The 20650-nt window shown below is 39.8% G+C and overlaps 1 protein-coding gene and 1 long non-coding RNA gene across 9 annotated transcripts in view; one reads left to right on the top strand and one right to left on the bottom strand.

The window, feature by feature from the left end:
- The window catches only part of Ppig (peptidylprolyl isomerase G), a 28514-nt gene extending 12522 nt beyond the window's left edge, over window positions 1–15992 (bottom strand). The window contains exons 1-10 of one of the 8 annotated variants that reach the window (XM_059260626.1): window positions 15845–15992; window positions 10623–10736; window positions 9576–9646; window positions 9102–9179; window positions 8938–9012; window positions 8444–8551; window positions 6789–6833; window positions 5184–5271; window positions 3658–3687; window positions 3431–3570 (exon numbers count right to left, since the gene is read on the bottom strand). In XM_059260626.1, coding sequence (XP_059116609.1) covers window positions 3431–3570; window positions 3658–3687; window positions 5184–5271; window positions 6789–6833; window positions 8444–8551; window positions 8938–9012; window positions 9102–9162 — 547 coding nt within the window. In that variant the 5' untranslated portion in view covers window positions 9163–9179; window positions 9576–9646; window positions 10623–10736; window positions 15845–15992. Of the gene's footprint in view, window positions 1–3430; window positions 3571–3657; window positions 3688–5179; window positions 5272–6788; window positions 6834–8443; window positions 8552–8937; window positions 9013–9101; window positions 9216–9575; window positions 9647–10622; window positions 10737–15438; window positions 15529–15844 lie in introns of those variants that run through there. The other 7 variants (XM_059260631.1, XM_059260628.1, XM_059260625.1 and 4 more) reach the window with 7 other exon arrangements.
- Window positions 15993–16018: 26 nt separating this feature from the next.
- LOC131909203 (uncharacterized) lies at window positions 16019–17963 on the top strand. The gene is made up of 2 exons (XR_009378798.1): window positions 16019–16136; window positions 17799–17963. It is a non-coding gene; the product is annotated as an uncharacterized LOC131909203 (long non-coding RNA).
- Window positions 17964–20650: the final 2687 nt, after the last annotated feature.

The raw sequence follows: 20650 nt of genomic DNA, 5'->3' as shown, positions 1-20650 counted from the left end.
AGTTTTCTAGACTGATCTACTAAGTTATTTGAAACAGAAGCACTAAACTATGTAAAGTACAACCATGAGAAATGCTCCATGACAAATAACCTAGCTGTATGGCAAGCTCCTGGCCTCAAATAACCCTACACCTCAACTTCCCAAGTAGCTGGGACTACAATTATGCCTGGCAAAAACCAACAAAAAACAGCCTTTAAGACCAATCTCAATGTTCAAACCTTATTTGAGTCCAGATTCAAACAACAACAAAATTACTAATATTGATAAAACAACTAGAGATCTGAACATTGCCAAGTTTTTGATAAATATGAATATGTGTGTAAGATTATGGTACTAGCTATCCTTTTAAAGAGTCATTTCTTAGGGGAAAAAGTAAAATATCTGTTGATAAAATGTATATCTGGAATTTGTTTCAAAAAGGAAAATAGCCGAGTGCAATGATTCATACATATCTAGAAATTTGAGTCTAGCCTAGCAATACAGCCAAACTCTGCCTTAAAAGTAAAGGTTGGTGAGGGAGAGAAATAGCTGGAAGTAGGTAAACCAAGGCTGGTCATGAGTAAACTGTTGAAGCTGGGTGATGAATATGCCTATGGAGATATAATAGCATGGACAAGTCAACAAAGTTAAAGGACAAAACATCTATATCTTTGGACTCTTTATTGGCTTCCTTGTTATAGGACCTTGCACTTCTTTTTTTCTTTTTGTTTTTTTCGAAACAGGGTTTCTCTGTGTAGCTTTGGTTGTCCTGGATCTCACTCTATAGACCAGGCTGTCCTTGAATAAAGCCTTGTACTTCTTAACTCAGTATTTATTAGGGCACACTAAATCCAAAATAGAAAGCACCTTTCTGAAGTTACTATGTCCTTGACCTTTATGTCCTTTATGGTTCATGGGTCATTCTGCAGTGAAGAGACAGCAGTGTACTAGCATACAGGAACAAGTATAAAAGCTGAAGAGACCCCACAGCAATGGTTTCCATAAACTAAGGCAGTCCATGCTTACCTCGTCACCTTCCTCTAGATCACAAACTTAGTCAATTCAGTGTGGAATGAAGCCTACATTGTTTCATGAATCCAATTATTAATCTGAACCTAAGTCCATTATAGCTGGTAAACCAGAGTGGGTATGCAGACTCAAAAACTGAAAAATCTATTTATTTTTACTTGTAGTAACTAAAAATCAGAGGGAAAATGGGTGGGACATACTGAACTATTTTTTTTTAATTTATTTTAAAACAGTTTCATACTGAACTTTTAAAGATGTTTATGAGAGAAAATTAATTTGCAATGAATGTAAGTCAAAGAAATACTGGGAGTATATACTATCTAATCAAAATGAAAATTGATATATCCATCAAAGTCATTTGACTTTATCAAATACTTTATCCCATGATTAAGAAACTTTCATTCACCAGCTCCCACTTTATTTTTCACTAGAGTTCTTTCTTACAGAAAAGCACAACATGGCTGATTTTATTAGTGCATGAGAGTGTGTGTGTGGTGTGAACATACACTTGCCACATTCATGTAATTTCTCGTACTGAGTTCAGGCTGCCAGGCTTGTGTATCTGCTAAGCCACCTTGTTGACCCAGAAGCTGCTTTATTTGAAAAGCTCATTATTCCTACCAAGTGTATCAACTACATCTTAAATGACCACTAACTCATACATCACTTTTGAAGAAAAACAGAAAGAAATTGAAATTTTTCTATAGTAATGGAATTTGTTCAATTTTCAGACTAACTATAAAAAGAAAATAAACTGTCTTAGGGAAAGTACCTTGAAATTAAAAAGCTCTGAGATTTTAAAAGTCCCCTCTTTTTCAAGTTCATCAATGTTATTTTGAATAAAATTTAAATGATATGCCCTTTTCATGCCAATCTTTTTCGGTGGCAGGGCTGGAAGAGACTGATTGAGAAATGTCAGTTAAAGAACAGAAGGGTAAAAAAGCAAAAAACAAAGATGTTACAATAATATTGTTCCAATAGCTAGTAGCTAAGTTTCAAAAATCTGTGTTAACTAAAATTTAAAAATATGATTAAGGCATATTATGAATAAAACTAAAACGTAATCCTTAAAGTTCACCAATACATTTAAATGAACAGTATACAGATATGTACTAAACACCATGCCAGGAGTGGAGATGAGGTATTAGAAAGTATGTTGAAAAGTTCTAGAAGAAATTTAGACATGAACTCTATCCTTACATAGCTTATATCTTATTTCAGACAATAAGGTCAACAGCAAACAGGTATTATACTTATATGAGAGGGTTATAGATATTGTCTTAGTATAAAGTATGTAGGGATTTGTAAGTTAAATTAGTTAATAAAAGTAAAGCAGAGAGATTTAGGAGAGGTACAATCAATTTTGCTGTAACAACATACTTGCTCCTGTAAAGCACTACATTAAGAACAATTAAGAACACAATGGCTTTGGTGTGGTGGCGCTCATCTGTAATTCTAGCACTTGGAAAGCAGAGGCAGAATAAAGATAGGAAGACAACAAATTTGAGGCCAGCCTGACTGCAGACTGAGTCCTTGTCTCAAAAAACAAAAACAAAACATGGCCTTTTGAGGAGCACTCAAAACCTTCACTGGTGACATATTAAAACAAACAAACAAACAAAACAAAAACAAAAGTGATGATCCAGTTTTACTTATACCAAATTACTAAGAAGTAAAAAATAAGTAACGACACTGAAAAATACCAGAAGTTTACTCATGAAAATACCAGGAGTTTGTGCAAAATACCAGGAGTTTTTGCTCATGAAATTATCAGAAGTAGCATAGCTTATAATATACTTTTTGTATATGCCTATAAAGGTATTCAGCCAAGTAAGGTTCACTTAGTGTGCAGACAAGATTATGTGTAAACAACATTTTTAATACATCAAGTGCACTAGAACAAATGTACACTTTCAAAACAAGCATTTAGCAGATGTGGCCTATATTAGAATTTGAAACAGAGATTGAGCAGGGTCATGCTGATGTATACCTTTAATCCCAGCACCTGTGTGTGTACATCTATAAAAATTACAGGCCAGCCAAGGCTACACAGAAAGATCTCACCCCACCTCACCCCAAAAAGAGGTTGAAGTAAGTAGTGAAGAAAAATTATCTGTAGAGCACATACAAAATGCTAAACACTGTGCAAAATTCTTTCCAAGAATAATTTACTTACTGTATATTGTAGTTATAGTATATTGTACATGGCTTCTGAGGAACCATAACTGAAGTTGTGCTGACACAGACACATATGTGTAGGAGCATACACATACAAATTAGAAAAAAATAACAGCACAAAATACATCTAAACCCACAAAACCTATATGCTTTATACACACTTTACCAAATACTTTATGCCAAAGATTTAGACTCTTTCTGCTTATTTGAGCAAGAATTCCCTAAAGTATGTACCTGCTCTTACCTTTGGATTTTGGAATCAGCTCTCCACAACTGAGTATCCGGACCTCAGCAAATGGTTTGCTAGCAGCATCTGTTTTCTGGTTTTCAATCTCTCTCACAACTTCTTGACCAGAGATCACTTGCCCAAAAACAACATGATGCCTAGAGTGTCAGGTAAAGGTATCTAAATAAAAGCTTCTTACTTTAATAGCAACAAAGTAAAGTAAGATGTAAAATATTAAACTTTACCCATCTAAATGAGGAGTTGGCTTCGTTGTTCTTTTCGGAAGTCATCAGAAGAAAACAAAGAGACAAAGTTAGTATCTCTAAAAAGAAAAAGTGCATTGGAAACAAGAAATCATATGTGACCTTTACACAGCAGAAGCTGATTATGAGTGCAAAGGATTTTCCATACAATCAAAAAAACAAAAAAAAAAAAGCTTGTTGTGAATATAAAAGCAGTACCTACTTACTGTTGACCTGCATGTAGTTGACATGTGGTGTTACTCCTATCCACTTGTATTTCTTAAATGTAACTGGGTTTTTATTAAATATTCCTGGTTGTGTGATGTTCTACTGTATTGACATTACCAAAATTTACCAAATCATCTTACTAGCTTACGGGTTTAACAACAGTGCTTTTCACCCTAACATTTTAAAGTTAAAGTGAAAGGTATTAAAGGAATTGAGGTGGGAACAGTCATAGTCTGATGGCCCTGAAATGTACTTGCTGAACCTGAGTAGAAACAGTCCACGCAGTTTCATATATTTAAAAATTAACTGCCAATATTTGACTGCGGGTACTTTTGCATGAAAATCCAAGTTCCAGACCTCTCTGGAATATCTGAAAATTATGGTACCTAGCACATGGAATAAGTGACCAGTGCTCAGTGTTCTTGTTTCCTTCAACACAGGTATTAATAGCTTAGATTCCATGTTCCAACAGGTTTACCTATGTTACTCGCCTTTACCAGGCTTTTGAGCTTATTATCTGTGATATACAGTAGAATCCTGTGTTGAAGAAAAGTTTTGTTAAAATGAGTCAACTCCAAATAAAGACATAATGGTACATGTACTGTGAGAAGCTAAGATGGAGGATAATTTGAACCTAGAAGTTCAAGGAGCCTGGGCATGAGATTCTTTCAAACCAAATTCACCTGAACCTAAAGTAAGCACTTTTTGTTAATGGTATTTTTGCAAGCATCGCCCCCACTGCCTTTTTATTCCCAAAGTCAAACTTAAAACAATGTAGTTAGAAGCCTAGTACGTGGTTTTGTACCAGAGACATGGTGGTACAAAAATCTCTCACAGCTAGATAAAGTCCTTGACATACAAACATGAGTTTGATCCCTAGCCCTGACATAAGAAACTGAGTACAGCTGGGTGGTAGGGCACGCCTTTTATCCCAGCACTTGGGAAGCAGAGGCAGGTGGATCTCTGTGAGTTCTAGGCCAGCCTGGTGTATAGCGAGAGTTCCAGGACAGCCAGCACTATAGAGAAACCCTGTCTCAAAAAAATAAAACCAAACGAAAGCTGGATACAGTGCTGGATGGTGCCCAAGGTGGATGGATACCTCAGTTTGTTCTCTGACAGTGAAATGCCTTAAAGTCACCTCTCCTACTTTCTCAGCAAGCTCTATCTTTTGAGATCTCTAGTAACTTGTTCTACTATCCCCCTCAGTAATTCTTTGCTTCACCTCTTATAATCTTACAATCATTCTTTTGTAAGGGCCATGGGGAAGGTTAGAAGGGGTAGTTTAGATCTTAAATACTTACATGAAGAACTGTGAGCCATTTGTATCCTTCCCTCTGTTGGCCATTGATAAAAGAAATTCTTTGTTGTGTTTAACAGCAAAACTTTCATCTAAAGAGAAGAAAAATTTTCAGTTATGTCAGAAGTAGAAGCTTCAAAACAGTTTTTTTTTTTTTTTTTTTTTTTTGGTTTTTCGAGACAGGGTTTCTCTGTGTAGCTTTGTGCCTTTTCCTGGGACTCACTTGGTAGCCCAGGCTGGCCTCGAACTCACAGAGATCCGCCTGGCTCTGCCTCCCGAGTGCTGGGATTAAAGGAGTGCGCCACCACCGCCCGGCCCAAAACAGTTATTTTAAAGGCTGGTGAGATGGTTCAAGTGGTTAAGAGGTTTGCTGTGCAAACAAGAGGACCCAATAACTTCAGATCCCAGGACCCAACCCATGTAGAAAACCAGGTTGATCACTGCACACCTGTAACCTCAGCCTTGTGGGCGGCAGTAATAGGACAACTGCTGGGCCTTGCTGGCTGGTAGTTTAGCTTGAGGTTCAGGGACAGACCCTGTCTCAAAGGACTAAGGGAGAACGACAGAGCACCTGGTGTCTTCCTCTAGTCTGTACACATATGCAAATGCTCCTATTTGCCTACACATGAGCACATACATCACACTCACAAAAACTCATTTTCCACTCTTGCTCACAATGGAAATGTTCCTGTTTGTTTAATTGAGACAGGGTCTTGTTATTTAAGCCAAGTTGGCCTCCAAATCCTGCCTCAGCCTCCCCAGTGCTGGTAATACAGATCAGTGCTACCATGCCTGGTTGGAAGTATTCTTTACTGTCAAACACAACACAAACAACAAAGTAGGTTATGAAGGAAGAGAGAACCAATCATGAATCTATTTTTTCCCTGTCTTTTTAGATTTAATACTAACTTTTTCCTCCCTTGCATAAAGGACTGAACTCAGTGCCCCACGCATGCTAATCAAGTCTAAAGTATCACCAAGTCTAAAGTACTTAAAATTTCCTTGGCTACCATGCACAGGACCTGGGATTTGATCCCAGCACTGCACTAAAAACAAACAGCAATACAGTAAGAGTCCAGATGCAATTTCTTTACATTTTATCCATCTCATTGGTGAGCATGGAGAGATAAACATCATAGTTTGGACTCATTATAACTTGACCTTCACCATAGCATTATTTACTCCAATGGAAAGAACTTATCTTCCAATCTTTAATTAGAGTATGAGAAAAAAAAGTAAGTGAAATTTGATACAATATTCTCCTGAATACCAAAAGTGAAAAATAAAAACCATTAAGTTATTTCTAGGGGTTGGAGAGATGGCTAAGTGGTTAAGAGCACTGACTGCTCTGCAAGAGGACCCAGGTTCAATTCCCAGCACCCACATGGCAGCTCACAACTGTCTGTAACTCTAGTTCCAGGGTATCCAATACTCTTATACAGACATACATGCAGGCAAACACCAATGCAAATAAAATAAAAATAAATATTTTTTAAAAAGTTATTCCTATATTTATCTGCTTATAGTTGTATGAAAACTCAAGTTCCAGATCTACTGTAATTTATATGAGTGAAAAATATTAAAAACAATTTAGATGTGAAAATTTTACCTTCAAAGAATCCTCCATAAATAGATTCTCCTCCTCTTCCATTCCCTAGAAATGAAAAATATCACTATTAGATCTCAGGATCTAAATACTTCTCAAGTAGGTACTCAAATGATTCTGAATCAATAACACTCAAAGGAGCACAACAAATTTTAAGATAATATAATGTCAATAACAACAAGATCCGAAATTACCTTTCTCCTATGATACCATAGTAAGAATTCGACAAGATACCAGGTAGTGATAGCACACACCTTTAATCCCAGCACTCAGGAGGCAGAGGCAGATGGATCTCTGAGTTTGAGGACAGCCTGGTCTACAGAGTGAGTTCCAGGACAGCCAGCACTACAAAGAGAAATCCTGTCTCAAAAAGAAAAAAAAAAAAAATCCCAAGCCTATTAAGATTCCTGGGAAAGACATGAGACAGCTCAATGGGTAGAGGTGTCTGGGCCATCCTACCTGACAACCAGAGCTCAATCCGTGGGACCCACATGGTGGAAGGAAAACTCTCCCCTGCAAACTGTTTTATAACCTCCACATACCATGACATACCAACACCCACAATAAATCAATGTTTAAAAAAAAATCTATGGGGAAAAGATCTGTCAAATGACTATACAAGTCTCTTAATAGAAATTAATGACACTTTTTCAAAGTGTCCTCAAAAATAATGTAGTTTTTACATTTTTACAAAAAGCAATATAGATAAAATTGAAAAAAACTGGGGAAAGTACTTCTAGCTGTGCAAAAATCAAATTCATATAAAAGATTTAGAGACTACAATGTAGTACCCAGAAGCAAACCCGTGAAATTAATTCACAAAAGATGCAATTGGTCCTGAGATCCAGCTCAGCAGCACTAACTAGCATGTATAAGACCCAGGCTTATTCCCTAGCACTGGGAGTAAGAGGTGAAATTCTCTTCTCGGTTTTCATCTTTTCTGTATTTCTGTTGAGTATTCCTGTGTACTTACTTCACTGAAGACTTCAATGGAGCAAGAAGAAAACCAGACTAAAACTTCCTTTATGGAGCTGAAACAATGGCTTGGCAGTTAAGAGCACATACTGTTCTCACAGAATCCCTGAGTTCGGTTCCCGGCTCCTAGGTCAGGTGGCTCACAACAGTCTAATAACTTTGGCTCCAGGAGATCTGACACCTTTGGCCTCTTCAGGTACTTGCACTCAGGTGCACATGCCACATGTACAAATGTAGTTAAAAAATAATAAAGAAGTCATTAAAAACAAATCCTTTATGGGCTGGCAAGATAGCTTTAGTGAGAAAAGGGCACTTACAGTTAGTTCCAAGTATGACAACCTGAGTTAGATCCTTAGAAACCACATATTGGACAGGATACTCTTATGTCTTCCGATTTCCACTTCCTCATTCAACACACACAACAAAAAACACCCAAAACCGGGCCGGGCGGTGGTGGCGCACGCCTTTAATCCCAGCACTTGGGAGGCAGAGCCAGTTGAATTTCTGTGAGTTCGAGGCCAGCCTGGGCTACCAAGTGAGTTCCAGGAAAGGCGCAAAGCTACATAGAGAAACCCTGTCTCGAAAAAACAAAAACAAAGAACAAACAAACAAACAAACACCCAAAACCTCCATGTTAACAAAAATATAAATGTCTTTTCTTTTGTGACACTCCAAAGTCTCACCTTCACTGAAGTCACCACCCTGAACCATGAAATCCTTGACAACTCTGTGAAAGAGACAGCTCTTGTAATGTAATGGCTTCTGAGTTGATTTCCCTGTCCCTTTTTCACCTGGAGAAAGAAACATTCATAGGTCAATGAGAAGAAAAAACTCAAGTTCTACAAAAGCCCCTATTTTTCTGGAGAACACAGAAATCAATCTCAGATACAATCTTATTACATCTAATATTTATTTTCTAATTGATTAATTAACTTGGATTTTTGAACCCAAGTCTTAGTATGGTAACTCAACCTGGCATTACACTCACAATCCTCATCTCAGTTTCCCAAGGGCTGGGTTTATAGGAGTACGAATCACATCTTGCATGTGGCCCAAACTGGTCTTGAATTCATGCTGTTGACTGAGCCTAGGTTTTGGCATTACATGTGAGCCCACATGCAGGAATCACATCTAATATTTCTAGGAATTATGAGGGCAATTGAAAATGCAAACAAACCTGTACAAAGACAACGAAAGTTCTCACATGTTTTGGGACATACATCGGAAAATAATTCAAAGACAACTCTTCCAGCTGAAAAAGAAGGTAACTGGTTTAAATTTCTTGATTACAATTTTAAATGCTAGTATAAAACTGTTAATTAGAAACATTAATATTCTTACCAGGTTGATTATTAATGGCAATGTCAAAAAAACATCGAGGACGCTGGACCTTTATTCCCATGGTTCCAACACTTCAGTCTGTGAGTGTATATGATACAGTTTTAGGCAAGCAGACTAAAATGGCAAAGATTTTCTATTAATAACTAAAAGCCAATTCTACTACACATAAACTACACATGTTATTTGAATTTATTTTACATTTGTTTCCATGGGGTAACTCATTATGATTTTTAGAGATTAGACTGTACTTTGAGGAAAATAGAAAAGAAAAAGGAAAATAGAAAAGATTAAGGCACAGTAATTACTGGGCAGGAGTCACGCTAATCTCTATTATCCCAATTTTAGTATGGAATGAAGAGAGCATAATAATTATCATATAATAAGTTTCTATTTTACCAACCAAAACCAGACTGCCACCCCATACAGAAAACTATATTAAGTATGTATGACTAGTCAACAGAACATGAGCATTACCTTTAAGTTGGGGGAAACAAACAATAAAAAACAAAAACCCACCAAGGGCAACTGAGCCAATCCTTTTGTTCCTAGGAAACAAAAAATGAGAGCTCTGATTAAAATGTGAGATAGTAAAGAAAAATACTCAAAGTTCCAAACAAAACCAAAATAAATCATCTATGAAGAAAAGAAAGAGGTTTTTGTTTTTGAGGCAAAGTCTCACTATGTAGCTCTGGCTGGCCTCAAATGTATGGCAATCCTCCTGCCTCAGTCTCCTGAGTGCTGGGATGACAGGTGTATAGCAATACACCTGACCTGAAAGGGTAGTATTTTAAAGATACTAATATATGGTAGATAGAATTCTGATCAAAAGCACATTAAACTTTACATATGAGGCAACTTCTGATCATGAGAAACAGCCTATGACAGGCACATACTAATGTGAGATACTATGTAGACAGCTTTATCTACATAGCAGGTACCTTTTACTTGACTTTTTTTTTTTAACCATTTATTTTAAAAACTTAAAATGTCCAATTATAATACCTGGTAGGGAATGCTACAGTAAGGTGAAGAGCAGATGAAACAAAGCCAGCAAGTACTGAATAACAGCCGAACTAACAGACTACAAGAACGACCATTTCATCTGCTCAGAAGAGAGTAAAATATACATGCTTTTATTTAAATAATCATAACTAAATTTCTAAGGTGCCTTGGCAAACAGCCTGTGACATGTTAAGGTAAGCAACACCCAGAAAGGTCTATATTCTTCACTGTGAAACGACTTTCCGTTTTGTCTTTTTTTTTTGGGGGGGGGGGGGATGCTGGGTATATTCAACCCAGGGCCTTACACATGATACTTGTGTTCTATCACTGAGTTATACCCCTGCATACCTTGGCTTAAAATTTTAATTGTGACAATAGAGTCACATCCAGTTATAGAAAATAACTGAAGGACAGGCATGATGGCACACCCCTTTAACTCAAACACTAGGGCACTTTATAAATCAGGATAACATAGTGAGTGATAGTCTGTCTTTAAAAAAAAAAAAAAAACTACCACACCTTTAATTCCAGCACTCAGGAGGCAAAGGCACGTGGATCTCTGTGAATTCGAGTCTACAAAGAGTTTTGCAGGACACACAGCTGCATAACAAGAGATCCCATCTCAAAACAAACCTAATGAAGAATGGCGACATGAAAGGTGGCTTATATATTATGTCTCTAGAGTTACTAAATGGGGTCAGAAAGATGGTACAGCTGTTAAAAATCACTTAGCTGCTCTTCAAGAGAACCCAAGTTTGAGTCCCAGCACCCATATGGTGGCTCACAACCACCTGTTAACTCCAGTTCCAGGGGATCTAATGCCCTCTGTGACCTCTAGACACTGCACATACATGGTGAGCACACATACATGCAAGCTAAACACCCACACATATAAAATAATAATGTTTAAAATAAGTAAAATTACTAAGATGTTATTATTAATCATCACTAGAGACTTAACAATTGCTAGTTATAAATAGGATATGTTTCCTCTGTATTTATGACTCTCAAATATTTCTTAATAATACCTAAAATATGAAACAGTAAGACAAACATCTAATCAATTTCTCATTTTTTCAAGAAAAAGGAGATTACTAAGATTATATTACTAAGATATAGAAAATTTAAAAGAAAAATTAAGCCCATAAAAATTTCAAGAAAATGGTCATTCACTCCTGTGTTCCCAGCACTCCAGAGGGTCTTCCGTCTAAAACTAGCCATAGCAAGACCCATTTCAGGAGGAAAAAAATTAGTCACCAATTGTTTTAGAATACAATCAAATCTTTTGTGATTAATTACTTGTGAATATCTGTTTGCCACAAATTTGCTTAGCTTGAATGAATTATAGCTAATGTCATAAAGCCAGATTTGAGTTTTTCTGAAAAATAATTCCCACACCTGGCACAGCATCCTATATTTGTAGAGCGTCCAGCATATACTGCTCTCATGAGGTGAAATGCAGGTTCTAGTTTGACCCTGTTTCCATTATTGCTTATGAACTGTAACCATTTATCATCTACTTGGTGTTAGAAACTCACTTCACCTATCTGACTTTCTCAGAAATGTGAGTGATACTGAATTTATTTCTTTTCATATTAGAGATACATTTTTTTGAGGCAGAGTCACCCAATGTAGCTCAGGCTGAATTTCAACTTTCAATCCTGCTTCTGCCTCCTGAGTACTGTGATTACAAGAGTGCACTATGATGCTTGGCATGGAAATACTTTTAAAATAAGAAATAAAGTTAATAAGCTCACACACACATAACCTAGTTATAAAAATGCATGCAAAATCCTAACTATAACTGTTACCTTTGTATTACATTTTACTTTCTATGCAAATGATTAAAATCTTATTTAAAATGTTTATTAATCCTTTGCATGTCAACAATAAATAATATTTATAAACATAAAATTCTAAACTTCTTCAAATATATTTTGGAAACATCAGTGAGCGGTCATAAGTTCATTTTGCAGTTTCATATGTAAAATGATTTCCATATCCACCCTAATGGGTCTTTAAGATTTAAGTATATAGGCAACTAATTAGTAGAGTATTTGTAATTCGGTAATAAATAATGTAGTGACTTTCTCACATTCAAAGAGTTATCTGAAGTTTCAGAGTCAGCATTACAGAGTCTTAACTCTTAAGGAATATAGTGGATTCTTTAAAAATGATTAAGATGCCACAAGTCTTTGCTTCTTTGCGCCTTCTCATTCTTCTGATTACATGTCCCTTAAGATTCAGTTCAGCTACAGTACTCTGGGAACTCACTCTATGGACTGAACAGTCCTTCCTCAGTGAAAATTATAAACTCGTCTATAAATTCCACCAACTCAAAATCTTTCTGGCTTTTTGGGTTGTTTTTATTTCTTAAAAATTTTAAGACAAGGTCTCCCATAGTTGTCAAAGATGGCCTGAACACACTCTGTGGCCCAGGCAGGCCATAAACTTAGAATCCTTCTGCCTCAGTTTTTCAAGTGCTTGAAATTAGATGCTTGTGCCACAAGTCCCTGCTATAACTTTGTCTTCTACACAAAGCACAGTGCCTGGGCCAAGGACTTCATCATCAAACAGAAAGAATGCTGGTTAATGCAAATATGCCTGAAAGTAGTTAGTGTTCTGTTGTTGGGTTTTATTTTTAGTTTTCATTTTTTTCTTTTTTGTTTTATTATTATTATTATTATTATTATTATTATTATTATTATTTTGTTTTTTTTGAGACAGGGTTTCTCTGTGTAGTTTTGCGCCTTTCCTGGATCTCACTCTGTAGACCAGGCTGGCCTCGAACTCACAGAGATCCGCCTCCTGAGTGCTGGGATTAAAGGCGTGCGCCACCACTGCCCAGCTTAACTCCACCTCTGAACTGCTGGGGTGACAAACGTGTACCAAAACACCCAGATAGAGCTTGTGCTATTATAACCTGTGCTGTTATCTCCTTATGTGTATGCTCCTCATATGGTGCACTGCTATTATTGACTCTCCCAGAATCCACCATCAACAATCCCATCAGTCTGTACCGCTAATGAAATCGGGCCCACTCCCTTCATCTTTCTACTAGGATGCTTTCTATTAAAGTGCTTTGTTGTTGTTTTCCCATTTCTTTCCTTTTTCACTTCTTCAGCTCAAAACCTAGACAGCAAGAAAGATACTATGTTCTTATCAACTAGGCTTATTTCTTTTTAATTTACTATTTATTGTTGTTTTGAGACAGGACCTCTTTATGAAGCCTTGGCTGTCCTGGAACTTGATCTGGCCTAGAACTTAGAGCTCCACAGGCCTCTGCTGGGATTAAAGGTGGCAACAGCACACCCTGCATCTGCTAGGTTTGTGACAGGTAACCATTTTCTTACAGGACTCAGGTAAGTTAAATTAATTAAAAGTATTCCAGATCTTTAAGATTTTGTTTTTTATGTATGTACTTTGCTTTTTTTGAATTATGGCACTTTATAAACAACAACAACAATACACTATTTCATTTTCAAAGAAAATACAATGTGGGAGTGCAAATACTCCTTATTCCAAAAAAAGGAAAAAGGATTTTAACATGATCTGTAAGCCCTTAACTGCATAAAACATTGTATTTACAACCAGTACACTTAAAACTACTATTTCCTTTCTTGACATTCTAAAAGAGAAATATGTTAAATGTGGTAGGATACATAAAAATGAAATGTCATTCATGTATATCAATGTAATGATCTAGAAATTCTTAATGTTTTAAAAGTAAAACTTGCCGGGCGGTGGTGGCACACGCCTTTAATCCCAGCACTCGGGAGGCAGAGCCAGGCGGATCTCTGTGAGTTCGAGGCCAGCCTGGGTTACCAAGTGAGTTCCAGGAAAGGCGCAAAGCTATACAAAGAAACCTGTCTCGAAAAAACCAACCAACCAACCAAACAAACAAACAAACAAAAAAAACCAAAAAAAAAAAAACCAAAAAAAAAAAACAACAAAAAAACCACAACTGTTTTGGAGCTTCTACTTCTAACATAACTGAAAATTTCAATCCATACACACAAACACAAGTGGACAGCAAGGGCTAGGCATATAGCTCAGTGGTAGAGTACTTGCCTTAACAATGTCACCAACGCAAAACAAAGCACAAGATTTTCCCTATCAGTAAAACACCAAGTTCCAATTATAGCAGTTTTCTCTGAATATTTAAGTACAAAGTACTGCCTGCAAACCTCAAGGTTCAAATTTTGGCTTATAAAAAGAAAAATAAGTTTTTGTGAAAGACATACACACATTCACCCCAACGCACCTAGGGAGCAAGCAAACAATCCCATCAATTCAACGAAGCTTTAAAGAAACTGTTAAACAATTAAACAGGAATGTAAACTTTTACAGGAATAATTACACCCCACATATTAAAATTAAAGAGTGGGGTCCCTCAGTCCCTAAGAAAATGCTTTTGTTTGTCTGAGATAAGAGTCTCATCAAGTTGTTCAGGCTGGCCTTGAACAATAACCCTTTCGTCTTGAATGTGGAATTATGGGCGTTGTGACACTATATCAGAAGTTAACTTTCAGGTTTGTAAAAAATAAATAAATAAATAAACATGAAAGCAGCAGCAGCCATTCTAAATATCTGTGCAATTTCTGAATTTTATGGCAGTCTTTTAAAACTTACAAAACGTTTAGTCGAACCTTCCAGTCACTGTTACAAAAGAGCAATCACTAGTCATTATTCTTTATACAACGGGGTGACAACGACACAAACATGCATATTTTATCCTTTCTGGTTTTAGCTTCTGAAAGTTAATATGGAATCTCCAAATTTCCAAAATATTCTATTATTTCTTAAATGTATTGGTGACCAAAACCAAAAAAGACCCTCTTAGTGCACGGAATGTACCGTGCTAAGAAAGCAAGTTGAGTGCACAAGGTGGTGCTTTTATAAGGTTTTCCAAAAACGGTTAGACGTGGTTGCCAGCTAACTTTGACTTTGTTCGACATCAGAGTAAATACGGGCCAAAGCAGTACGTTTCTCCTAAAGGCGAACCGGCTTCAGAAACCATCTTCTAAACAGAACCCTCCTCCCCAAAGGCCCGGCCGCTTCCAGCTGCCCAGGAACGTGGGAAAACTTCTAGAGAGCTAAGGTTAAGATCCCACACTTGAGTTTTAGGAGAAGCCTTAACATCAAGGGCCTTGTGTCACTTAGGCATGCACGACAACCGCTGTCCTATCAGAGGAAAAGGTCGGAGGAGGAGGAGGAGAGCTCCTCGTCGATTTTATCCCTGGTGATTCTGGCTCTGCGCCCGTCCCTCCCTAACCCTAACCTGACAGGCCCTCGCGCTGCGCCTCCTCCTTCCCCAAGCAAACGTCCCACCTACCGCGCAGCAGCGCTCGGTCTCACGGTTTGGAAGCATCCAAAACGAACCTAGTTCCCGGGAGCCGAGGCCGCCGTCGCTGCCGCCATATTACAGCCTGTGCGGCAAAATGCGTCAGGGAGGAGGTGTGCGCCGGGCGGGGAGGGCGGGGGCTGGAGAGGAAGAGCGGCTTCCTGCGCCCGGGGGCTCGACTGCAAGCCGTCCGGGTCACCACGGTGCCGCAGGCCGCGCCGCGGTCCCCGGGGCCACCCCTCCGCGCCCGAACAGCCCGGAGACCTCGGCGGAAAGACGGTTACCTCGGCCCAGCCGGGCGCCGCGGCTCCGCCCCTCGCCCTGGGCCCTTCCCGCTCTCGTACCCGGGGACCGCGGCAAAGGACGCCACGCCGACACACGCCTTCACGCCTCTCACCTGCACCGCCGCGGACTTCTCGTCTCCGGGGCCCCGTCCTGTAAAGCGCTTCAAATCTACCGCCGTCAGGAAAGGCGCTAAAGCCCACTAACCGCCTCCCTCCCCCACGGCCCAGTCCAGGCGTGGAGGGAAAGCGTCGCGCCGGAAGTACGTCATGGGCGGGGGGGTGGGTGAAGGCGTCTCCCGGCGTTCCCTGACTTACGTCATCATCTTCTCCTTGAGAGTGTAGGAGCTTTCTGCCTTTTAAATCCATCCCTGACAGGTAGCGTAATGTGTTCCGCGAGTTGATTGGGTAAGTGCGTATTCGTCAGAATGTCACAGCGCTCTCGACATGAAGCACTTCACTTTGTAAACATTGGCATGCTCTGTCAGGGTGTTTAGGAAGACGTTCTGCCATCAAGGAGCTCCCGATTTTCACCTTCAGCCAATGCTCAAAAACCAGTGACAAAAAAAGAGCTGCTTTCGGGGTGTGGTTGCCCATGCCTTTAATCCCAGCACTTGGGGAATTATATTTTCTGAGACAGGGTCTTACAATATAGTCTTGGCTGGCCTGGAACTCACTATGTAGCTCAAGCAGACTTAAAACTCAGAGAGATTCATCTGCCTCTGCCTCTAATCCTAAATGCTGGGATTATAGGTGTACGGCACCATGCCTGGTCCTATATATTTGTGTGTGTGTGTGTGTGTGTGTGTGTGTGTGTGTGTGTGTATGTGTGTATTTGCCTGTGTGTATATGCACCATGTGTGTAGCTGCCAGCAGAGGTCAGAAGAGGGTGTCAGCTGACCCTGGAACTGGAGTTAAAAGCGGTTATGAACCACCCAATACGGGTGCCACTTCAAGAGCCTCAAATGCTGCTAATGGCTGAGCCATCTCACCCGCTGTTGGCCCTGTGATTTAGTTCTCAAAGATGGAATTGGAGACAAAATGGCATGCTGGTTCAGGCCTTAAAACATTACCTCTTATTTTCATCTGCCATCTGTAGTCCAATGCAACATATTCTAATCATCCAATGACAAGGACCTGGCAGACATTAGAATAACATGATAGAAGAAATTCAGATTCCTGAATGACTACAAGACCTGCCTTTCAACAGGCCCATTCACCTAACTAAGATCTTACTTTGTAAGAGAAATACATCCTTTAAAGCCGTAGTACCAAGCCGGGCGGTGGTGGCCCGTGCCTTTGATCCCAGCACTTGGGAGGCAGAGCCAGGTGGATCTGTGTGAGAGAAATGCTGTCTTGAAGGAAAAAAAAAATCCATAGTACCAGACCCCAAAAAGAAAAGGAAAGAAATTCCAGTGGAAAAATTAAGTCTAGGAAGCTGGGAGATGGTGGTACATGCCTTTAATTCCAGCATTTGGGAGGCAGAAGCAGGTAGATCTCAGCCTGGTCCACAGAGTGAGTTCCAGGACAGTCAGCTGTTACACGGAGAAACCCTCTCTTGAAAAAACAAACAAAAAAAGATGTGATCTATACTAGATTAAGACAGAGCAAGAGCATTATCAGGATTCCAGAAGCATACTCCATATCCTTTCCTACTAATTCCACCACTTTCACCCCCTGTTGTGTGACAAAACTTTTCCTGGGAGATGCAACACACATGTCTACTCACCCCAGATAGGGAACGGCCAGCATGGGTGACAGCTCCCAAAGCTGGGAACATGGAGCACACTGCACAGCCTGCAAGCAGCTCAACAGGTTGGAGAGTGTCCTTTCCAGGTGCCACAGTTGGTCTAAACCTCTTCCAGGGAGCTTGGCTGGTTTCTTCATCTTCAAAGGCAGGCAGCGGGTCTGGTCCTAGAGCAGCTTAGCTGAAAGTCTTTGCAGCTCACCTTCCCTTTCTGTGAGAGGCAATCTCAGCTTTCATTGCTTATTCTGGCAGCAAGGGGGGCCCTTTGAATCTGATCAGTTTCAGGGACTTCCTGAAGCTATTTTATTTCCTCTTTTGTTAAGGAACTTCTGGGCAGGATGGAATGTTTGGAAACTGTTGCCCTGCTGCTTGCTGTCCCTGCTCGGGGCTGTCAAGAAAAGCAAGGCTCCCAAGTCCTTGTCCTGCAGCCATGATCAATCAGCAACTCCACTTATATGGTGATTTATTAAAGTCTTTGGAACCCATAATGTTGTCTCTCTCCTTAATCTTAGCACACAATGGATTGGGTGTAACACTATGACTTACTCCATGTCCTTAGTATGTGTTCATAGTAAGGCGTGTATACATATGTAGGAATATATGCATGTTTATGGGGCTGGACACTAGTTCAGGATCTTGTTCTTGCTAGACAGGTTGTCTACCACTGAGCTGTGTCTTCAGGCACTTCTTTATTTTTATTTTTGTTAGTTGAATCTAGAGGGTATTAAGCAGTAGGTAATTATGGAAGAAGCCTGTGCCTTAGTGTGTTTCGTATTATTAGAAACATCTATGAATGTCGGGCAGTGGCGGCGCATGCCTTTAATCCCAGCACTCGGAAGGCAGAGCCAGGCAGATCTCTGTGAGTTCAAGGCTAGCCTGGTCTCCAAAGTGAGACCCATGAAAGGCGCAAAGCTACACAGAGAAACCCTGTCTCAAAAAAAAAAGAAAGAAAGAAAGAAAGAAAGAAAGAAAGAAAGAAAGAAAGATCTATGAGTTGAGTAAGTATGAAAGAAAGGGAGTTTATTTTGGCTTATGGTTCTATATGTCTTATCTGCTCACAGGTCCTCACAGTTTCTTCCACTCTTGTCCTCCCCCACCCCTCCTCCTTTCCTGGCATTGGAGCTTGGACTGTACAGTTTCCCAGGATGGTCTCAAATTCATGGGCTCAAGAGATGCTCATGCCTCAGAAAGAAGCAGCTATGGCTACAATTCCTAGCATATTGTAAACATTTGAGCATTCAGTACAAGATTTTTGTTTTTTGAGACAGGGTCTCATATAACCCAGACTGACCTCAAACTCACTATATAGCCAAGGATAAATTTGAATGCCTGATATTTCTTGTCTACCCCCCCCCACCAAACCCTTTTGATTACAGGCATACATCACACACCTGGTCCCTTAAAAGTTTTGTTGTTTTGGTTTGATTCTTGTGGTATTAAGAATTGAGCCCAGGCTTGCTTCATATATGTTAGACAAATGCTCTAACATTCGACCACATCCCCAGCACTCCATAGATGTTTAAAATCTAACAACTTCCTAATCCCTTCCAATCCCATTTATCCTAAGGTATGAGCTGCTGTAAGTTCTATCACTAAAATAGGTTTTTAACTTTGATGCCTACACAGACCTACACTTAGAAGACTGAAGGGAGAGTATTGTATAGTTAGTTCATCTGGATGGAAAAACATTCCCTCCTGGAGGTAAGTAAGGACTAGACGCACAAAACTCACAAGCAAATTAAGAACTTGGGGGCTGGAGAGGTAGCTCAGCAGATTGGAGAGCTCTTGCTGTGCAACCATGAGGTCCAGAGTTCAGATCCTGGCACTCACATAGCAAGAGAGGCTTCCTGGGTAAGCCTGTAAGCCCAGCTCTGAGTAGGGGGTCGAGATCAGAAGGTTGTTGGGACTCACTGGCTTCCAGCCTAGCTGAGCAAATACAAGCCCCTGATTCAGGAAGAAAACTTGCCTCAAAATAAATAGAGAGTGATAGAAGAGGACATTCAGTGCCCTCCTCTGGCCTCTGTACATGCATATGAATGTACATGTGCATAAACTTACACACACAGACATAGGCACACACACAAGGAAACAGACACATCTTTTAAAAATTGCAAAAATTGGTAAGAAAGTCATGAAACTCACAGGACCCCTTTCTGAGCTCAGATGAGCTAAACAGCTGCTGGGGGAGAGGAGACTGTTTGCTGAGCTGTCTGAAAGCAGCTTTTCCAAGTTGTCACCCAGACTGAGGGAGTTGTTGTGGTGATGCAGCTGCCTTTCAGTCACTCGTTATCCTGTAAGTAACCCTCGCCCAAGTTTGTAGAAGTAACCCCAATAAACTCACCGAGTTCACCAAGATAGACTTGAGTGGAGTTGTTCTTTCGGTCTGTCATCAGTGTCCTTACCGAAATGACAAGGCATTTCTTCATATCTCCCCAGGAAAGGAATGCAGCACTCTAGGAACCTAGACAGTGTCGGGAAGAACCAAAGATGAGTTTGAGAGGAACAGTTTCAGGTCCCTGCTATGGGTGATAAGATGAGCAACTGAGGCTGAGCCATCTGAGGGTGGTACATCCTTGGGGGGGGGGGACTTTCATAATGGCTCTCTGATCAATTAGTCTTATCAATAAAAACCAAGAGTCAGATATCAGAGTAATAACCTGAAAGATCAGAGAAGCAGCCACCAGTGACTTCTTTCCCCTCTGGAACCTCAGACTGAAAGAGGGGCCTGAGATCCTGTCTCCACCTTCTGATTGTGCTGGGATTAAAGGCGTGAGCTTCCCAAATGCTGGGATCAAAGGTATGAGCCTCCAAAGTGCTGGGATCAAAAGTGTGAGCCTCCCAAGTGTTGGGATTAAAGGTGTGTGCCACCACCGCCTGGCCTCTATGGTTAACTAGTGGCTAGCTCTGCCCTCTGATCTCCAGGCAAGCTTTATTTGTCAGAACACAAACAAAATATCACACAATAGCTCTCTTGTGTGGTATGGGGTGGCATACCTCACTAATGAATGGGGTTGACCTAGCATATGTAAATTGTTCTGGTTGGTTTTTTTGTCAACTAGACACAAACCTAGAGTTATCTGGGAAGAGGAACTGCAGTGGAGAAAATGCCTGTATCAGATTGTGGATAGGTAAGTCTGTAGGTCATTTTCTGGGCTAATCATTGATAAAGAAGGGC

This window comes from Peromyscus eremicus, chromosome 4, assembly GCF_949786415.1.
Source record: "Peromyscus eremicus chromosome 4, PerEre_H2_v1, whole genome shotgun sequence".
Classification (NCBI taxonomy): Eukaryota; Metazoa; Chordata; class Mammalia; order Rodentia; family Cricetidae; genus Peromyscus; species Peromyscus eremicus.
The sequence above is the reverse complement of the archived record's forward strand: the minus strand, read 5'-3'. Positions and strand labels throughout refer to the sequence as shown.